Source organism: Cucumis melo, chromosome 9, assembly GCF_025177605.1.
Source record: "Cucumis melo cultivar AY chromosome 9, USDA_Cmelo_AY_1.0, whole genome shotgun sequence".
NCBI classification, from domain to species: domain Eukaryota; kingdom Viridiplantae; phylum Streptophyta; class Magnoliopsida; order Cucurbitales; family Cucurbitaceae; genus Cucumis; species Cucumis melo.
This window is the reverse complement of record NC_066865.1, coordinates 18,599,236-18,613,420: the sequence shown is the minus strand read 5'-3', so window position 1 is coordinate 18,613,420 and position 14,185 is coordinate 18,599,236. Positions and strand designations below refer to the sequence as shown.

The following is a 14,185-nucleotide window of genomic DNA, read 5'->3' as shown; positions in this document are numbered from 1 at the left end:
AACTCAAATTCAGTCTGATTTTCTAAAAGTAAATTTCAACTTCAAGGTAAATCCTTCTTTCTATGCAAGTTTCTTCTTTTAGTATATGGCAAGTTCATTATATATATAAAAATTATATATAAATCCAAAGGGTTGATTGCAACCAATAAAAAACCAAATCGGACATAATTGGTCACGTTCAAAGTTCATGAGTGTTATTGCAATCAACCCCATGGTTTAAGGGTGATTTATGCAATTAGATATTGACTAGAATCAATCCAAATTTTGCTATTATTTTTACAAGAATATTTTTTTTTGTCTTTTAGTTAAACTAATAAACAACGCGTTTGATACACGTGAAAATCATATACGAAAAAATTATATTTTAATTTAACTCCGTAAAATTGGGACAGTCATTTCAATATTTCTTCTTCTCCTATGTCTCTTTGTTTTTCCATTGATTAAATAATCCTTTTACTTTGATTTGTTTGCACAATTTAAATTTCGTTTCTTAACATCTTGAGCTTATACGCTACAACTTAACCATCTAATATATATATATATATATATATATATATATTCAAATAAAGTGGAAGATAGAAAGATTGTTAGTTGTGTAATGACATAAAAGCATTATGTAATATTAGTTATGAAAGATGGAAAAGTTACATTATGACCTTAATAACATAGAACATTAACTAGTATCGGTTATGGAATCAAAACCTTTTTTTAACAAGGAGATCGAAAAGTTAACTATCTTGTTGAATGTGAAAATGGTCACAAACATTAAATCTATGTGAATGAAAAAATTGCCAGAAGCAAGATTGAGAAAAAGTTACAATAAAATGGCAAAACATCCACCAAAATCATATTTCTTTTGAAATTATGAAATTATAAATGTGAAATCATTTTTTTTTAATGAATTTGAGGTAAAAAAAATTAAAGGAAACACTTTAGTATTTCTTGCTTTATACATCTTATTACCTTTATGTATACTTCGTAAATTGCATCAATAAAATGGAAGAAGAGCCCCAGTCGTACCGAAGGACTCAACTGGCCTACCCAACTCGTTCCCAAGCAGCAGCTCTAATTCTGATCCTTTCCACTCGTAAACAAAGTCAAGCAAAAACATACAATAACCTTGAAAGGATAGATATGATAACCTTGAAAGGACAAACGGATGGAGATTCGAAAGATAATTATACTTATTAATCTAAGGTTGAAACTCCGAGATCTAATCTCGTTCCCTCTTAGTTGTCGAGCTATTGAAAAGCTCTCAACTCAACGGGGTCCCTTTCCTAGGCCTCTGACTCTTCGAAAACTGCTATTAACTAGTCTATTACGTTGCTCCATAATTCCTAGAATTTTGAGTCAAAAAGACCCCTAAAAGAGAAAACCCTATACATTTATTTCAGGCCAAAGGAAGCCTATGTTTTAGGAGATAGATCTTGTTATCAATCGTATGCTATTTATCAAAGAAAGGGGAATCGGGATAGTTAGCCTAGGAGAGAGGCTCCTTGTTCATTGAGGTCGTTGCTCCACCCTATATCAAGTATCCTTCAAAGAAAAGTAGACTCAATTTCTAGAGTAAAAGAAATAGGAATGAGATCTTGAGGAAGAAAGAAAGGGGATTCGTCTTGAATGAGTACCAACCATAGGCTTTCTTCTTTTTAGTAGGAAATAAGAAGATTAAAAGAAAGATTGAGTATGTGCCGGTATTTACTTTATTTTAACAAAATCCAAATATACGTCACTCAACCATTTCATCAATTAAATAACTTTAATAAAAAACATTAAATGAAAAAAAAAACATGAGCAATTAGATTGTCATGGTTACATGAAAAAAAGATTTTCAATATAATTACATGATTTAAATATGAAAAACATAGACATAGGTACATTTCAACCACGAAACTGGTGGTTCAAGTTTCCCCAACTTCTTATGTACTAAAAAAAAACCCATAAGTGAAAAAATATACACAAGCATAATATAAATGAAGTAATATATACAAGCATACTTCTATACAAAAAAATAGACAACAAAATAAAAGAAAAAATAGAAGAGAATAGAAAAGCATGATTTGATTTCTTTTTCATCCTTAGCATTTTGTTGTGATATGTGAACATGAATGAAAACAAAAGAATAATATATTTATACCCAAAGATTTGAAAATGAAGAATTTGAAAGGTTGAAAGAGATACAAAAAAGTTAATATGAGATAAGGGAATTTGAAGAGTTGGGAGATATAAGATTAAGGAGAAAGAAATGTGAATGATTTGAATAAATTTAAATGACCTAATTAATTGGAGAAAAAATTTTAAATTTTTGAGAAAAGTTATAATAAGGAGATGAAAAGTTAACGAGATGTAACTGTTAAATGTGAAAATGACCACAAACATTAAATCTATATGAATGACAAAATTGCCACCAAAGCAATATTAAAAAAGTTATAATGAAAGGTAAAATGAGGTTAAAAAGTTTATCCAGTTTCATCATTTTATATATACTATAGATATAGATGGTAGGAGAATTGTTTTAAAGGGTAAAATTTTCTATTTGAGTTTATCTAATAAATACTAAAATTTTGCTATATTTTTAAAATCATTTTCTTATATTTGAAACCATGCCTAAATAGTAATTCAAAAAGAAAATATTTTAGTAATTCACCTATTAAAAAAGAGAATTATTGCGAATATCAAACTCTTGAAAATATTTACAAAATATAGCAAAATTTCAGACTTCATCAAGATAGATAATGACAATACAAATTTTTGCTATATTTTGTAAATATTTTATTTCGTTTTGCTATATTTAAAAATGTTTCATCCAAAAATTTAAGAACGAAAATAACTTTTAAAAGTTTGAAAAGGTACAAAATTTAATGGTTAATTTTTATAAATATAACATAGCACCAAAATATTTATGGTATGTATAATCAAATAAAAAACCCATGAAACTGGCTATTTTTCTTTAATATTTTAAGTTTGTTCTTGTTACTTTTGAATTTTTTTCGATTTTTCCCTTTTTTCTTTCTATTTTCTTCACAATAACGATAACCTTCTCTTCTTCTTCTGTAATTTTTCTTTTATATTTTTTTAAATCATGATCATTGTTCTACAATTATTATTATTCTTTTTCATTATACTTATACTATTATTATCTTTATTTTTAATCAATCGTTAATCTTATTTTATTTTTTTTCAATGTGTCATAGACAGAGATGAACTACATGATTGTTTGCCATAGGGCTTTTCAAAACCATCATTTATTGTGAACTGCATGATCGTATATCATGAACTACACGATTATTTATCATAAACTACACGGTCATGTACCATGATCTACACGATCGTCTACTAGAGGTTTTCAAAACCATCATTTATCAAGAACTACTTGATCGTGTATCATGAACTACACACGATTGTGTATCATAATCTATACGATCATTTTATTATGACTTTTTCAAAACCATCATTTATCATGAACTAACAATCGTGTATCATGAACTACACGATTGCGTATTATTTCTTACATCATTTAGAAGAAGAATTAAATACGTGCGAGTGGCTGGTTAATCGCCTATTGATTAGGCAATTTTCTATATTTTTCATTGTGAGACTGCGAGCTTTTTCCATTTTCAAAATTGTTCTATACCATGTAAATATTTTATCAATTTGTTATATTTTTTAAAAAACCCCAAAATTAATTGCAACTATATCATGGATAATATCTTCGTGCATCACCTACACTACAAATGATTAAAATATTTAAAAAAATGAATAATTTTTTGCCACATATCAAAATATGATTGGATAATTTAGTGGAGGGTAGAAAGATGATAAATGTCTATCAAGTAACTTTTGGTATATTATAAATATTTGCAACAATTTTTTGCTAAAGGAATAATAAGGGATATAACATGCTTTTTAGGGGTCACTTTGGAAAATGGTAAAACCATTTTTTCTTTTGATTTTAGCAAATGACATTTTTTTTGCACGTGCATGGTATTTTATACAATACCAAAATTCCACATTTTTTAATGTAATTATTTTAATCTATGTTATGCATTTATGAGTCTTTAATTATTTTTCGACGTGGTAAAGATATAGCAACTCATATCATAACTTCTTCCCAATATCTTGGGACTCAACTAATTGATTCAATATTTTAACAACTTCATTCAATCTTATTCGTTTCAAAATAACCAAATTATTAATTTTTAGTTCGTAGAATATCAACGATAGATTTTATATTAAAATAACATTAATCGATTAAATCTCAAAATATTTGCAAATCGATCAGAGTGTCACATATTCATGGTATTTTATACAATACCAAAATACTCACATTCGCGAACGGTAATTATTTCAATATATGTGTTCTCATAAAAAAACTTTCTAGTGTAATTAATTGGTGATATACATTTATGAGTCTGTAATTAATTTCGATGTGTTAACTAGGTATACAACCACTATTATAACCTCTTCCTAATATCTCTCGGGATTTAACCATTTTATTGAAGATTAAAACAACTCTATTCATTTTTTTTTCAAAATAACCATTTTATTATTTTTTTATTACCTAAATCTCAACCTTTTTTATTTCAAAAAAAAATTGAATCTTTCGACCCTTAATAATTTAGAAATTAAAATTAGTTTTCTGATTAGATCTTAATTTATTTTTTAAATTTGAATATTTAATTTGGAAATTAAAATTAATTTTCATATTAAGATCTTAACTTATTTTTAAAATTTAAATTTTTTCCAACAAAATAGGCTAAGATATTGCATTTTTAGATAAAATCTCCTAAATTTCATCTGCATCTTATTAATTAAATAATATAAATAATTTTTAAAAAAATCAACTAAAATTTTTGACAAAGAAGATACAACTTTTGTATCTTTGTTCTTGGAGTGAAGGCTTTTGTTATTCCACCCCAAGCATGATTATTGTATTGGAAAATGAAGATAGTATTTGCGTGTTTCAAATGTTTGTATTCTTCTTCTTAAAAATACATGATCGATGAAGTTGAAGACGAAACTAAAGCCAATGGAATGGTAACTTGCAAAAGGGAGGGTGGAGATTGGGGTTTGCCCTCTCAAAAGTGGAAAGATTAAGGTTTGTTCGCTTGAAGAAGATGAGAGACGAAGGAAGATAGAGAATCGTAAAATGGAAGATGAAGAATCAAAAAACAAAAATGGAAAATGAAGATCATTGCAACGGGCCTGGAAAATGGAGATGAAAGGTTCTAACTTTGATTGGACAAGTATCCCCTGTATAATTAGGGGTGAGCGAGCACCAAACCGCCTCCAAATCGACTTGACTAAAGTCGGTACATATGTTGTAAAACCGACTTTAGTCGCTGCTTCCAACAAAACCGGCCGGTCCGACGATCGGTCTGTCGATCGGTTTTGGTTTTTTCTTCTTCTTCCTCCTATGTTTCTTACTTTCTTTTCTTTTCCTCCCTTTCTTTTTTTTTTTCTTTTCCTTTTTTCCTTTGTTTTTTGAAATGTGAAATATATAGATTCAATTTCTTTTTTGTTTGACCTTTGAATTTCCTTTTACAAATATTATGTGGTTTATGGTTGGAGTAAAATTTTCTTTGATAAAAGATTTTAAAAATGAAGAATTACATTATTTTATTTCTCTTTTTAAACCTAAACTTATAATTATATAATATAGTATATATATATTATTTAAAATACATGGGTCGGTTCAAACCGACCGACCTCTCGATTTTTGAGTTTCTAGAACCGAAACCTGAGCGCCAATGTACTGTTATAACTGCCCGACTTCGTTTTTCGGTAGTTCGTTTCGATTTTTCAGCCTACCATACTCACCCCTAGCTATAATTATGTTTCAATTTTAATTTAAGTGTATTTATTTTATTTTAGCTTAACAAAGATAATTTGGATTTTTGCAAATTCTTATTTATTGTATTTTTTTTAAATTTTACCTCAAAATGACAAGTTTAAAATTGTTATTATGGACCTATTCTAAAACATCCCTTCTATATTGTTTTGGGCTTAGAGCTTTAGTGGTCGAAATCTGCTATGTTTTGGGGCAGGCCTCGCAACTGCTGGCCTACGATTCTCCCATCCTCATTCCACCTTTAACTCAATCGCCACCACCACCGTGCCCTCCAAAACTCGCCGTCCGTCCATTTTTCTTTTTTTTTCTTTTCTTACCAAACAACGGTGACATATCCGATTTAGTAGGAATATTCACAATTTTCTCCTCTCAAATTTCAACAATGGCACCTTTCCCCCTTCAGATTTCGTTCCTCCTCATCAAACTTCCCTCCACTTTCTTCTCCTTCTCTCTTTTGGAATCGTCGCTATGTTAACTCCGTTGAGCCTTTCCATCGTCTTCTCTCATCGATAATCAACCAAACTGGACCTCACGACCAATTAGAATTAGAGTATGACTGATCATACTTCCGACAATAGCAAACCGCCATTGAAGTCCCTTCCCCTTCAAGATTGGGAATCCCTCATCGAGGACTTCCACAGCGGCGGCCCTCGTCTTCACCGATGGTCTTCTCAATTTTCCATCACCGCTTCTTCTCTTATCGACTTGGTTCTCTCCTCCATCCTCAAGCGGGATTTCCCTCTTAATCTCAAGCTTCAGCTTCTCCATTTCATCGATGAATTTGTTTCCTTTTCTGATTTTCCCGATTCTTCCGACTCTGTTTTGTCTGAATCCATACTCGAGCGTTTGGTTGAAACCCTTCGTGTGATTTTACAATCTCCGAACTCTGATGGCCTTTTCACGTTCTCTCTCAAGGAGCAAATTATGGTCTCCACTACCTCCATTTTCATTTCCGTTGATGCTTTGCGGAATTTCGATGTTCGATTGCATGAGAGCTTGACTGAATTGCTGCTTACTGTTGTTAACCGCCCTAATCATGGGATTGATAGGCAGGCTCGAGCAATTGCGTGTGAGTGCTTGAGGGAATTGGAGAAGGCTTACCCTTGTTTACTGTCCCATGTTGTGGGACATCTATGGAGTTTGTGCCAAAGCGAGCGCACGCACTCATCCCAGAGCTATATTTTGCTTTTCACAACCGTCATCAGTAATATCGTTGCACAAAGATCAAGCGTCTCGATACTCAGCACGTCTATTCCTTTGGTTCCTTTCAACGTTCCGCAATCTGTTCTTGCTCCAGATTCGAGTTCAATTCGAGAGGTTTCAGCTGGATTGAATTCTAAGGAATTGAGGAGGGCAATAGCGTTCTTGCTTGAATCACCACAAATTCTCACTCCGCCTGCTATGGTGGAATTCATGGCTATGATAATGCCTGTAGCTTCAGCTTTGGAGTTGCAGGCGTCAATGTTGAAGGTGCAATTCTTTGGAATGATATATTCCTTTGATCCATTACTGTGCCATGTTGTTTTGATGATGTATTTGCATTTTTTAGATGCATTTGATGAGCAAGAACGCGAGATTGCTCGCCGTCTTTTGTCGATCTCTAAAGAAACACAGCAACATCTGGTTTTCCGTTTGCTTGCACTCCATTGGTTGTTGGGTTTATTCAGGATTGATAGTTCACTTGGAAAAAAGATAAATTCTGTTGCTGAAATGGGCTTGAGCTTCTATCCTGCAGTGTTTGATCCGCTTGCTCTTAAAGCTTTGAAGCTTGACCTTCTTGCCTTTACTTCAATTCGTAGCACAGTGCACAAAGCAGAGACTGTTTCAGGCGAAGATTCAGAATCTGGGAAGTCAGTGGTGAAGCTTCTTCAAGATGGTCTGGTATGCGTATCAGCTTTCAAATGGCTACCCTCAGGAAGCACAGAAACTGCTGTTGCTTTTCGTGCCTTCCATAAATTCTTGATTGGGTCGTCATCTCATTCTGTCTCTGACTCGAACACCATCAAAAGTCTTGTGGATTCCAACATCTTCCATATGTTGCAGGTTCTTCGCTGCTATATTTTTGTTGCTGTTTTGTTTAAATTTACAATTTTCTTAACTACTAAGTAGTAAGTCAAAGTGAATTGTTATTAAATTTCAAGAAAATTTACTACTCTTATGTTAAATTTATTACTCTTATTAAACTTCTATTTTCCAGTATTATGTACTGAGTGTTGTTCTACTGGAGAATTGTCTGAACTATGAAAAATGTGAACCATATAGAACATCATTTGCAAATATATATATGAGGTTTAGAATCACGAGCTAATAGAACAGTATCCAATTCTAGGGATATCTCTCTCTGGTGTTGTAGCGTGTGAAACCACCTCAATTTTTCTCTAATGGGGTAGAAGTTTAAAGCATGTATGAAAAATTTTCCATCTAGAGGAGTTGGGGGAGGTAATCGTTTCCTAGCCATTAGAGGCCTTTACATACATGAGAAAGAGCTGAAGGCTTCTCTCTCTTTCTGCTTATTTGTTAGGATGGGGAGTGGTGGTCAACTGAAAAAGAAACTCAACTGTATTTTGATGTCTTCAATATTTACCTTGCAGGAGATGCTTGTGGAGTCAATATTGGAAAGTCAGAGATTGGTTCCCGTCATTGTTGCTTTTGCTGACCGATTGTTAGGGTGTCAAAAACACAGATGGTTAGGAGAGAACCTACTCCAGAAATTTGACGAGCATTTGCTTCCGAAAGTTGCAATCAACTACCAATTAGTTTCTTGTTTCTCAGTATTCAATAGAATGGCTGAAAATGATACGATACCTCCCAGTGGATTGCTAGGAATTTTTGCGAAGTTCATGTTGTTTCTTGTTGAGAAACATGGACCAGATACGGGGATAAAATCTTGGTCTCTTGGAAGTAAGGTACTTGGCATTTGCCGGACATTGTTGATGCATCACCAAAGCTCTCGATTGTTCCTTAAAATGTCTCATCTGCTTGCATTTACTTGCCTATATTTTCCTGACTTGGAAGTTCGTGATAATGCAAGGTATTTAAGTTCAAGATTGTCTCATGTTCTTTCAATTTCCATCTTTTTATGCAGATTGTTGCACAATTTGAAACGATGTAGATAGTAATGCAGACTTACTTACTGTTCCGTTGAATCTTTCTTAATTTTTGGTATATTTCAGGATCTACCTGCGTATGCTGACTTGTGTACCTGGAAAGAAGCTTAGGGACTTGCTAAAACTTGGAGATCAACCCTTCGGCATTTCACAGACTCTTCATTCTGGCGCTTTATACAATGTCCAGTCTCCACGACTTTCTCATGATCTCAAGAAGTGCAGAAACATCTCATCCTATATACATTTAAGACGAAAAATTCCATTACTTGTAAAACATTCTTGGTCCTTATCTCTATCAACTCTAGGAGTTGAAAATGACAAGTCTGGTTTTCCTGAGGGTATCATGGACACTGAAACTGTGGTTGAAGAAAGGGTGACTGAATTCTCATCTAATATTGAAAAAATTAATCTACCTCAGGAGCCTTTGCGTGTAATGGACTCCAAGATTTCCAGGATTTTGGATATATTAAGGAGACATTTTTCATGCATTCCCGACTACAGACATATGCCAGGGCTTAAAGTTACAATATTTTGTAGTTTAAGTTTTGATTCAGAGCCATTTAATCGTATTTGGGGAAGTGATACATTTGCTAAGAAATTGGATGATATGGGTAATCATCCTGCAATGTATGCAACTGTGCTCAAGTTTTCTTCTTCTGCATCATTTGGTCCTATTCCATCCCGTCATATACCTTTTATTTTGGGAGAGTCTCCTGGGGATGAAGATACTGGTTCGAGGGGGGTCTCCTCATTGGACATCGTTCCTATACAGAATGGTTATGGAAAAGAAGAAAGATTTAAGGCTCTGGTCGCAGTTGAATTGGAACCAAGGGAGCCCACACCAGGATTTGTTGATGTCTCAATTGAATCTACAGCAGGAAGTGGCCAGATCATTCGTGGTCCGCTTGAGAGTATCACGGTTGGACTTGAAGATTTGTTTCTTAAAGCTGTTGTCCCGTCAGATGTATCAATGGATGAAATCCCTGGTTATTATTCCGATTTATTCAATGCCCTATGGGAGGCATGTGGGACGTCTTCCAGTACTGGGCGGGAGACATTTTCACTGAAAGGAGGCAAGGGAGTTGCAGCTATTGGGGGAACCAGATCAGTCAAACTACTCGAAGTCTCAGTGGCTTCTTTAATTGAGGCTGCTGAACTCTACCTGGCTCCTTTTATCGTGAGCGTTGTGGGTGAACAGCTCATTCAAATTGTGAAGGATCGAAATATTATCAAGAATGTCATCTGGGAGGACATGGCATCTGAGAACTTCTCACAAGCGACCTCTTCAGTACCTGATCTTGACAGAGGCCCACTACGTCTTACATATTTTTCAAATGAAGATGAAATGGGAAGTCTTGTCAGTAGTTATAAGAGAAACATGGGTCACTTCCATATTTTGATATTTCTTCCACCAAGGTTTCACCTTCTCTTTCAGATGGAAGTTTCGGATTTTTCAACGTTAGTCCGAATTCGAACTGATCACTGGCCTTGCTTGGCTTACGTTGATGATTATTTGGAGGCTCTGTTTCTTGCATAGGACGAAACCAATTAGTTTCACTATCATCTTGGCAATACTCTATCCAGATCATTTCATCTGGTTTTGCTGTAGACACACTTGAAAGATGCTCGGGCACTTTCTTTTGCAGGGGGGAGGGTATTTTTTTTTGGAAACCCTTAGTAGATATACAAAACTAGTAAATACATTTGTAGTTTATGCTCAAATTGTATTCTTTCTAAGTGGACCCAAGGAGGCCGATAAATTCTTTTCTTCTTTTCGTAGTTGAGTGGTTTTAGGATTTTAAGTTGGGTTATTATGCCAGAGGCTTAAAAGTTGCATATGTAAACTAGAGCTGTATTTACGATGCATACGGCCACATGTATAATTTCTTGTGTTGAGACTTGTCTTCTTCTTATTACATTTATATCTCAGAAGAAAAAGTTCTGTTTTTAATAAGAATGATATTGGAGAACACGAACGGCTTGTTGGTTTGGCTAAACAAATCAATATAGAATGTGTTTCACATTTATTTCATTGGCACTGACATTTGAACAAATACACATTGTATTGAATTTCATCTGTAATTGGTTTCTGTATTATTTTTGCTAGGTTCAAGCGTTTGGGATTTTGGGTTTTCATGTAGGGGAACGCTTGCTCAAGGTAAGACACTAGCATGATCTACCTTTTTGTGGATTGCATTCTCCATTTTAATTGGCTTTCTGTTATGTTTATTGGGTAGGGTACAGTACAAAAGCTAACCAGTAATTCATTAATAAGCCATAATTCAAACATTCATTTAGGTTGGGTTGAGTTGGGTTGGTCCTTGTCTCTGCAGCTTTTTCTCAGTAAACCAACTTAAATGGTCTCATCATAGCATTGTCTTCATGATCCAGGATCTGCATTCACAACACAACACTAGTTATTTCTTTTCTCACTTTAAAAACTTTAGTCAAAGAAGAAATTAACTTGCTACTTACGTGACAATGGTACACGTAGCCGGGTTCTGCGGTTGCATCAAATGGGTATGATGCGTTGGAATGTATATTGGAAAATCTCACAAGTATCTTTGTCACAAATCCAGGCATCATCTTGTACACATTCTTCCACCCTTTCTCATGACTATTTACCTTTATTCTCTTTCCACGTGCATGTTCTTTGATTTTGCACTTCACTGCATCGTTCTTTTTCGTCATACAATCCTTAAATTCTTCTAGGTGAACCAACTCCGTTTGTTCCAATGCGGCCAATAGCCCCATGTGAATGTGTAATGGATGGTTATCTTCCGTTAGATTGATCACATACCATATCTCTGTGCTCCCTACCTTTGGTTTCTCTGTCACAGGCGCTTCATATGGTTTCCCGTTAAGGTATAAATGCGTTGGCTCGTCAATGTCGCTCGTGTACTCATACATGGCAATGTACCGAGTATATGATGCGCTAGATAAATCTGGTTTTGGATATTGTATTAGTTTCTTGGGAACATGCTGTGTTTCAACTTCTTTGTTTTTTGAAATGTAAAATTTCATCACTTTGCTATTAGCTTCATTGACGGGGTCGCCAGACGGATAAGGGTAGGCTGCATCATTGGCTAGGATGACCGTGTTAGTCGTTGATTTTGAAAAATCAATCACCACATCAGCAATCTCAGATGGTGCTAGTAGGATAGCTTTGGATACTACAGGTTTTGCAAGATAAGCCGAGTCAGATGCCACTTGTATGAATTTAAGACCATTGGTGAAGAAGAATCTGTAAAATCTAGCATTGCCAGCATTGATGATGCGAAATCGATATTTGCAGCGTCGTACTCTCATCCGTGGCCAGGCTTTGCCATTGACCACGATAACGTCGCCAAAGTATTCAGGTTGCCATTGAGGATGTATAGAGGGGTTGTTGCCTGTTGAATTCATGAAAATAGAACCATTGTAAAGGAAGCTTCGGTCAAAGACAAGTAACGATCGGTCAAATTCACGGCCATAAGGGAGCCGAAGTGGGGCCTCAACGTCGGGGTGGCGAATTATATAAGCTCCGACGAGGCCAGCAAGAAGGTTGACTCTAGTCAACCCCATGGCATGATCATGGTACCAAAGATTGCCAGGGTGTTGCTGATTGGCATAATGATATGTTTTCTTGGTCCACGAAGGTCCTTTGTTCTTGAAGCCATTAGTGAACCATGAGGTGGCGTGGCCATCGCTAGCCGGCTCGGTGATGCCACCATGTAGATGAACCACCGTTGGGACGCCGTTGTTTCCAGCGGGGATGGCGGTCGGAATTGTGGGGTCCCATGGAAGAATGTGTTTTGAAGGGAGGTGATTTTGCCACGTCACATACGTGGAGATTCCGTGGATGGCCTCAATTGTGGGACCAGGAACTGTGGCAGAGTCCTTGGAAATTCCGTAAGCAAAAACAGGAGTAGGGGGAAGATCTCGGTGAAATTTCTACCATTGAAAGAACAAAACACAATAAAATCAACAAATTATTCTAAACCATCGAATAAAGATAATATATTTTTTGTTTTTGGAAAACCCCTAAAATGTAATTTAAAAGATGAAAAAGTTTTGTCGAGTATTTAATGATGACCCAATACTATAAGACAACTGGACAAGTGAATTCCTTCCTTGTTCTAGAATTATGTCCTTGGAATCATCATCATATATCATAATTGAATTTATGTCTGCAATAATTTCCCATTAACAAGTCAATACAAGTTCTCAAAGTCAGATATTTTTATTTTTCTCTTAAGAAAAATAATGTCTCATACGGTAGAATCGTATACTATTCCAAATCCCACAATAATTCAAAGCAGAATGAAGGAAGAGAAATTAATAATAATAAATATAATAAAACACCCATTTATAATATGACTTACCAAAACATCAGAAAAAGAGATAAAGAAATATTGAAAAGTGAAAGAAATTACCCATGTTTTGAGGAACATGCCAATCTGAAGATGATTAGGATGTTGGCCATGGAAGCCGAGGAGTTTGGGCATATCGGGGAGGTCATCCACGAACATCGGCAGCTTCCTCGGGCTTATGAGCTCATCGGAAATACCAAATACAGTTGATGATAAACAAGAAAATATGAATAGAAATGGGGAAATCATAGTTGGAAGAATGAAGGGGGTTTAGATTTGGAATTGGATTTGTAAATGGAGATTTTATTGTATTAATGGTTTTGTGTGTGAGAGAGTGGGAAAAGGAAGTGATTGAGCTTTACTTTTATAGATAGAGAGAGAGAGAGAGAGAGAGAGAGAGAGATAGTGCATAACAACGCCTTGTTGGCACTGTCTTCGCTTAACCTTTTTCCTTTTGATTTTTCATTAGTCTCCTTCTTTTATACATTCCTTTTTAATGGTTTATATTGATTAACATTTTCAAATATAAGAAAAATAAATAAAAATTTAAATCATACCAATAATAGACAATATTTTCAATCATTGTTTTAAAATATTTTTCAATAGTTTTATTATTTACAAATATATATATATATATATATATATATATATATATATATATATATTTTAATTTTAATTGACCATTTTGGCTTGGAATATGAAATAGATTAGAACTTAAATAGTAAAAGAAATAAAAATTCATGTTAGCTCAATTTTGAAGTGAAATGATGGGGAGATTTGGTATAAAATGTTTGAATTGTGTTGAAAATAATCATAGGTTTGTTTGTGTGGTTTTTTATCTTCTTAATGCCAGTTCTTTGGTAATGAATTTTGGA

General features: G+C 34.3%; 2 protein-coding genes across 2 annotated transcripts; one reads left to right on the top strand and one right to left on the bottom strand.

The window, feature by feature from the left end:
* Window positions 1-6,045: 6,045 nt before the first annotated feature.
* LOC103503880 (uncharacterized) lies at window positions 6,046-10,858 on the top strand. The gene is made up of 3 exons (XM_008468269.3): window positions 6,046-7,894; window positions 8,443-8,882; window positions 9,025-10,858. The coding sequence occupies exons 1-3, from the start codon at window positions 6,404-6,406 to the stop codon at window positions 10,493-10,495; spliced, it is 3,402 nt and encodes a 1,133-aa protein (XP_008466491.1). The 5' UTR covers window positions 6,046-6,403; the 3' UTR covers window positions 10,496-10,858.
* A 103-nt stretch (window positions 10,859-10,961) lies between these two features.
* Window positions 10,962-13,764, bottom strand: LOC103503869 (multicopper oxidase LPR1-like). Its single transcript, XM_008468257.3, has 3 exons — window positions 13,374-13,764; window positions 11,434-12,891; window positions 10,962-11,352 (listed from the first exon to the last, which is right to left on the bottom strand). The coding sequence occupies exons 1-3, from the start codon at window positions 13,557-13,559 to the stop codon at window positions 11,299-11,301; spliced, it is 1,698 nt and encodes a 565-aa protein (XP_008466479.1). The 5' UTR covers window positions 13,560-13,764; the 3' UTR covers window positions 10,962-11,298.
* Window positions 13,765-14,185: the final 421 nt, after the last annotated feature.

Bases quoted from the DNA above. Each gene is read 5' to 3' on its own strand.
- LOC103503880 (XM_008468269.3), top strand. From the start codon at position 6,404: ATGACTGATCATACTTCCGACAATAGCAAACCGCCATTGAAGTCCCTT. The intron at 7,895-8,442 runs GTTCTTCGCTGC...TTTACCTTGCAG, and splicing joins ACATCTTCCATATGTTGCAG to GAGATGCTTGTGGAGTCAAT. The intron at 8,883-9,024 runs GTATTTAAGTTC...GGTATATTTCAG, and splicing joins GAAGTTCGTGATAATGCAAG to GATCTACCTGCGTATGCTGA.
- LOC103503869 (XM_008468257.3), bottom strand. From the start codon at position 13,559: ATGATTTCCCCATTTCTATTCATATTTTCTTGTTTATCATCAACTGTA. The intron at 12,892-13,373 runs GTAATTTCTTTC...TTTCAATGGTAG, and splicing joins GCATGTTCCTCAAAACATGG to AAATTTCACCGAGATCTTCC. The intron at 11,353-11,433 runs GTAAGTAGCAAG...TTGTGAATGCAG, and splicing joins GCTACGTGTACCATTGTCAC to ATCCTGGATCATGAAGACAA.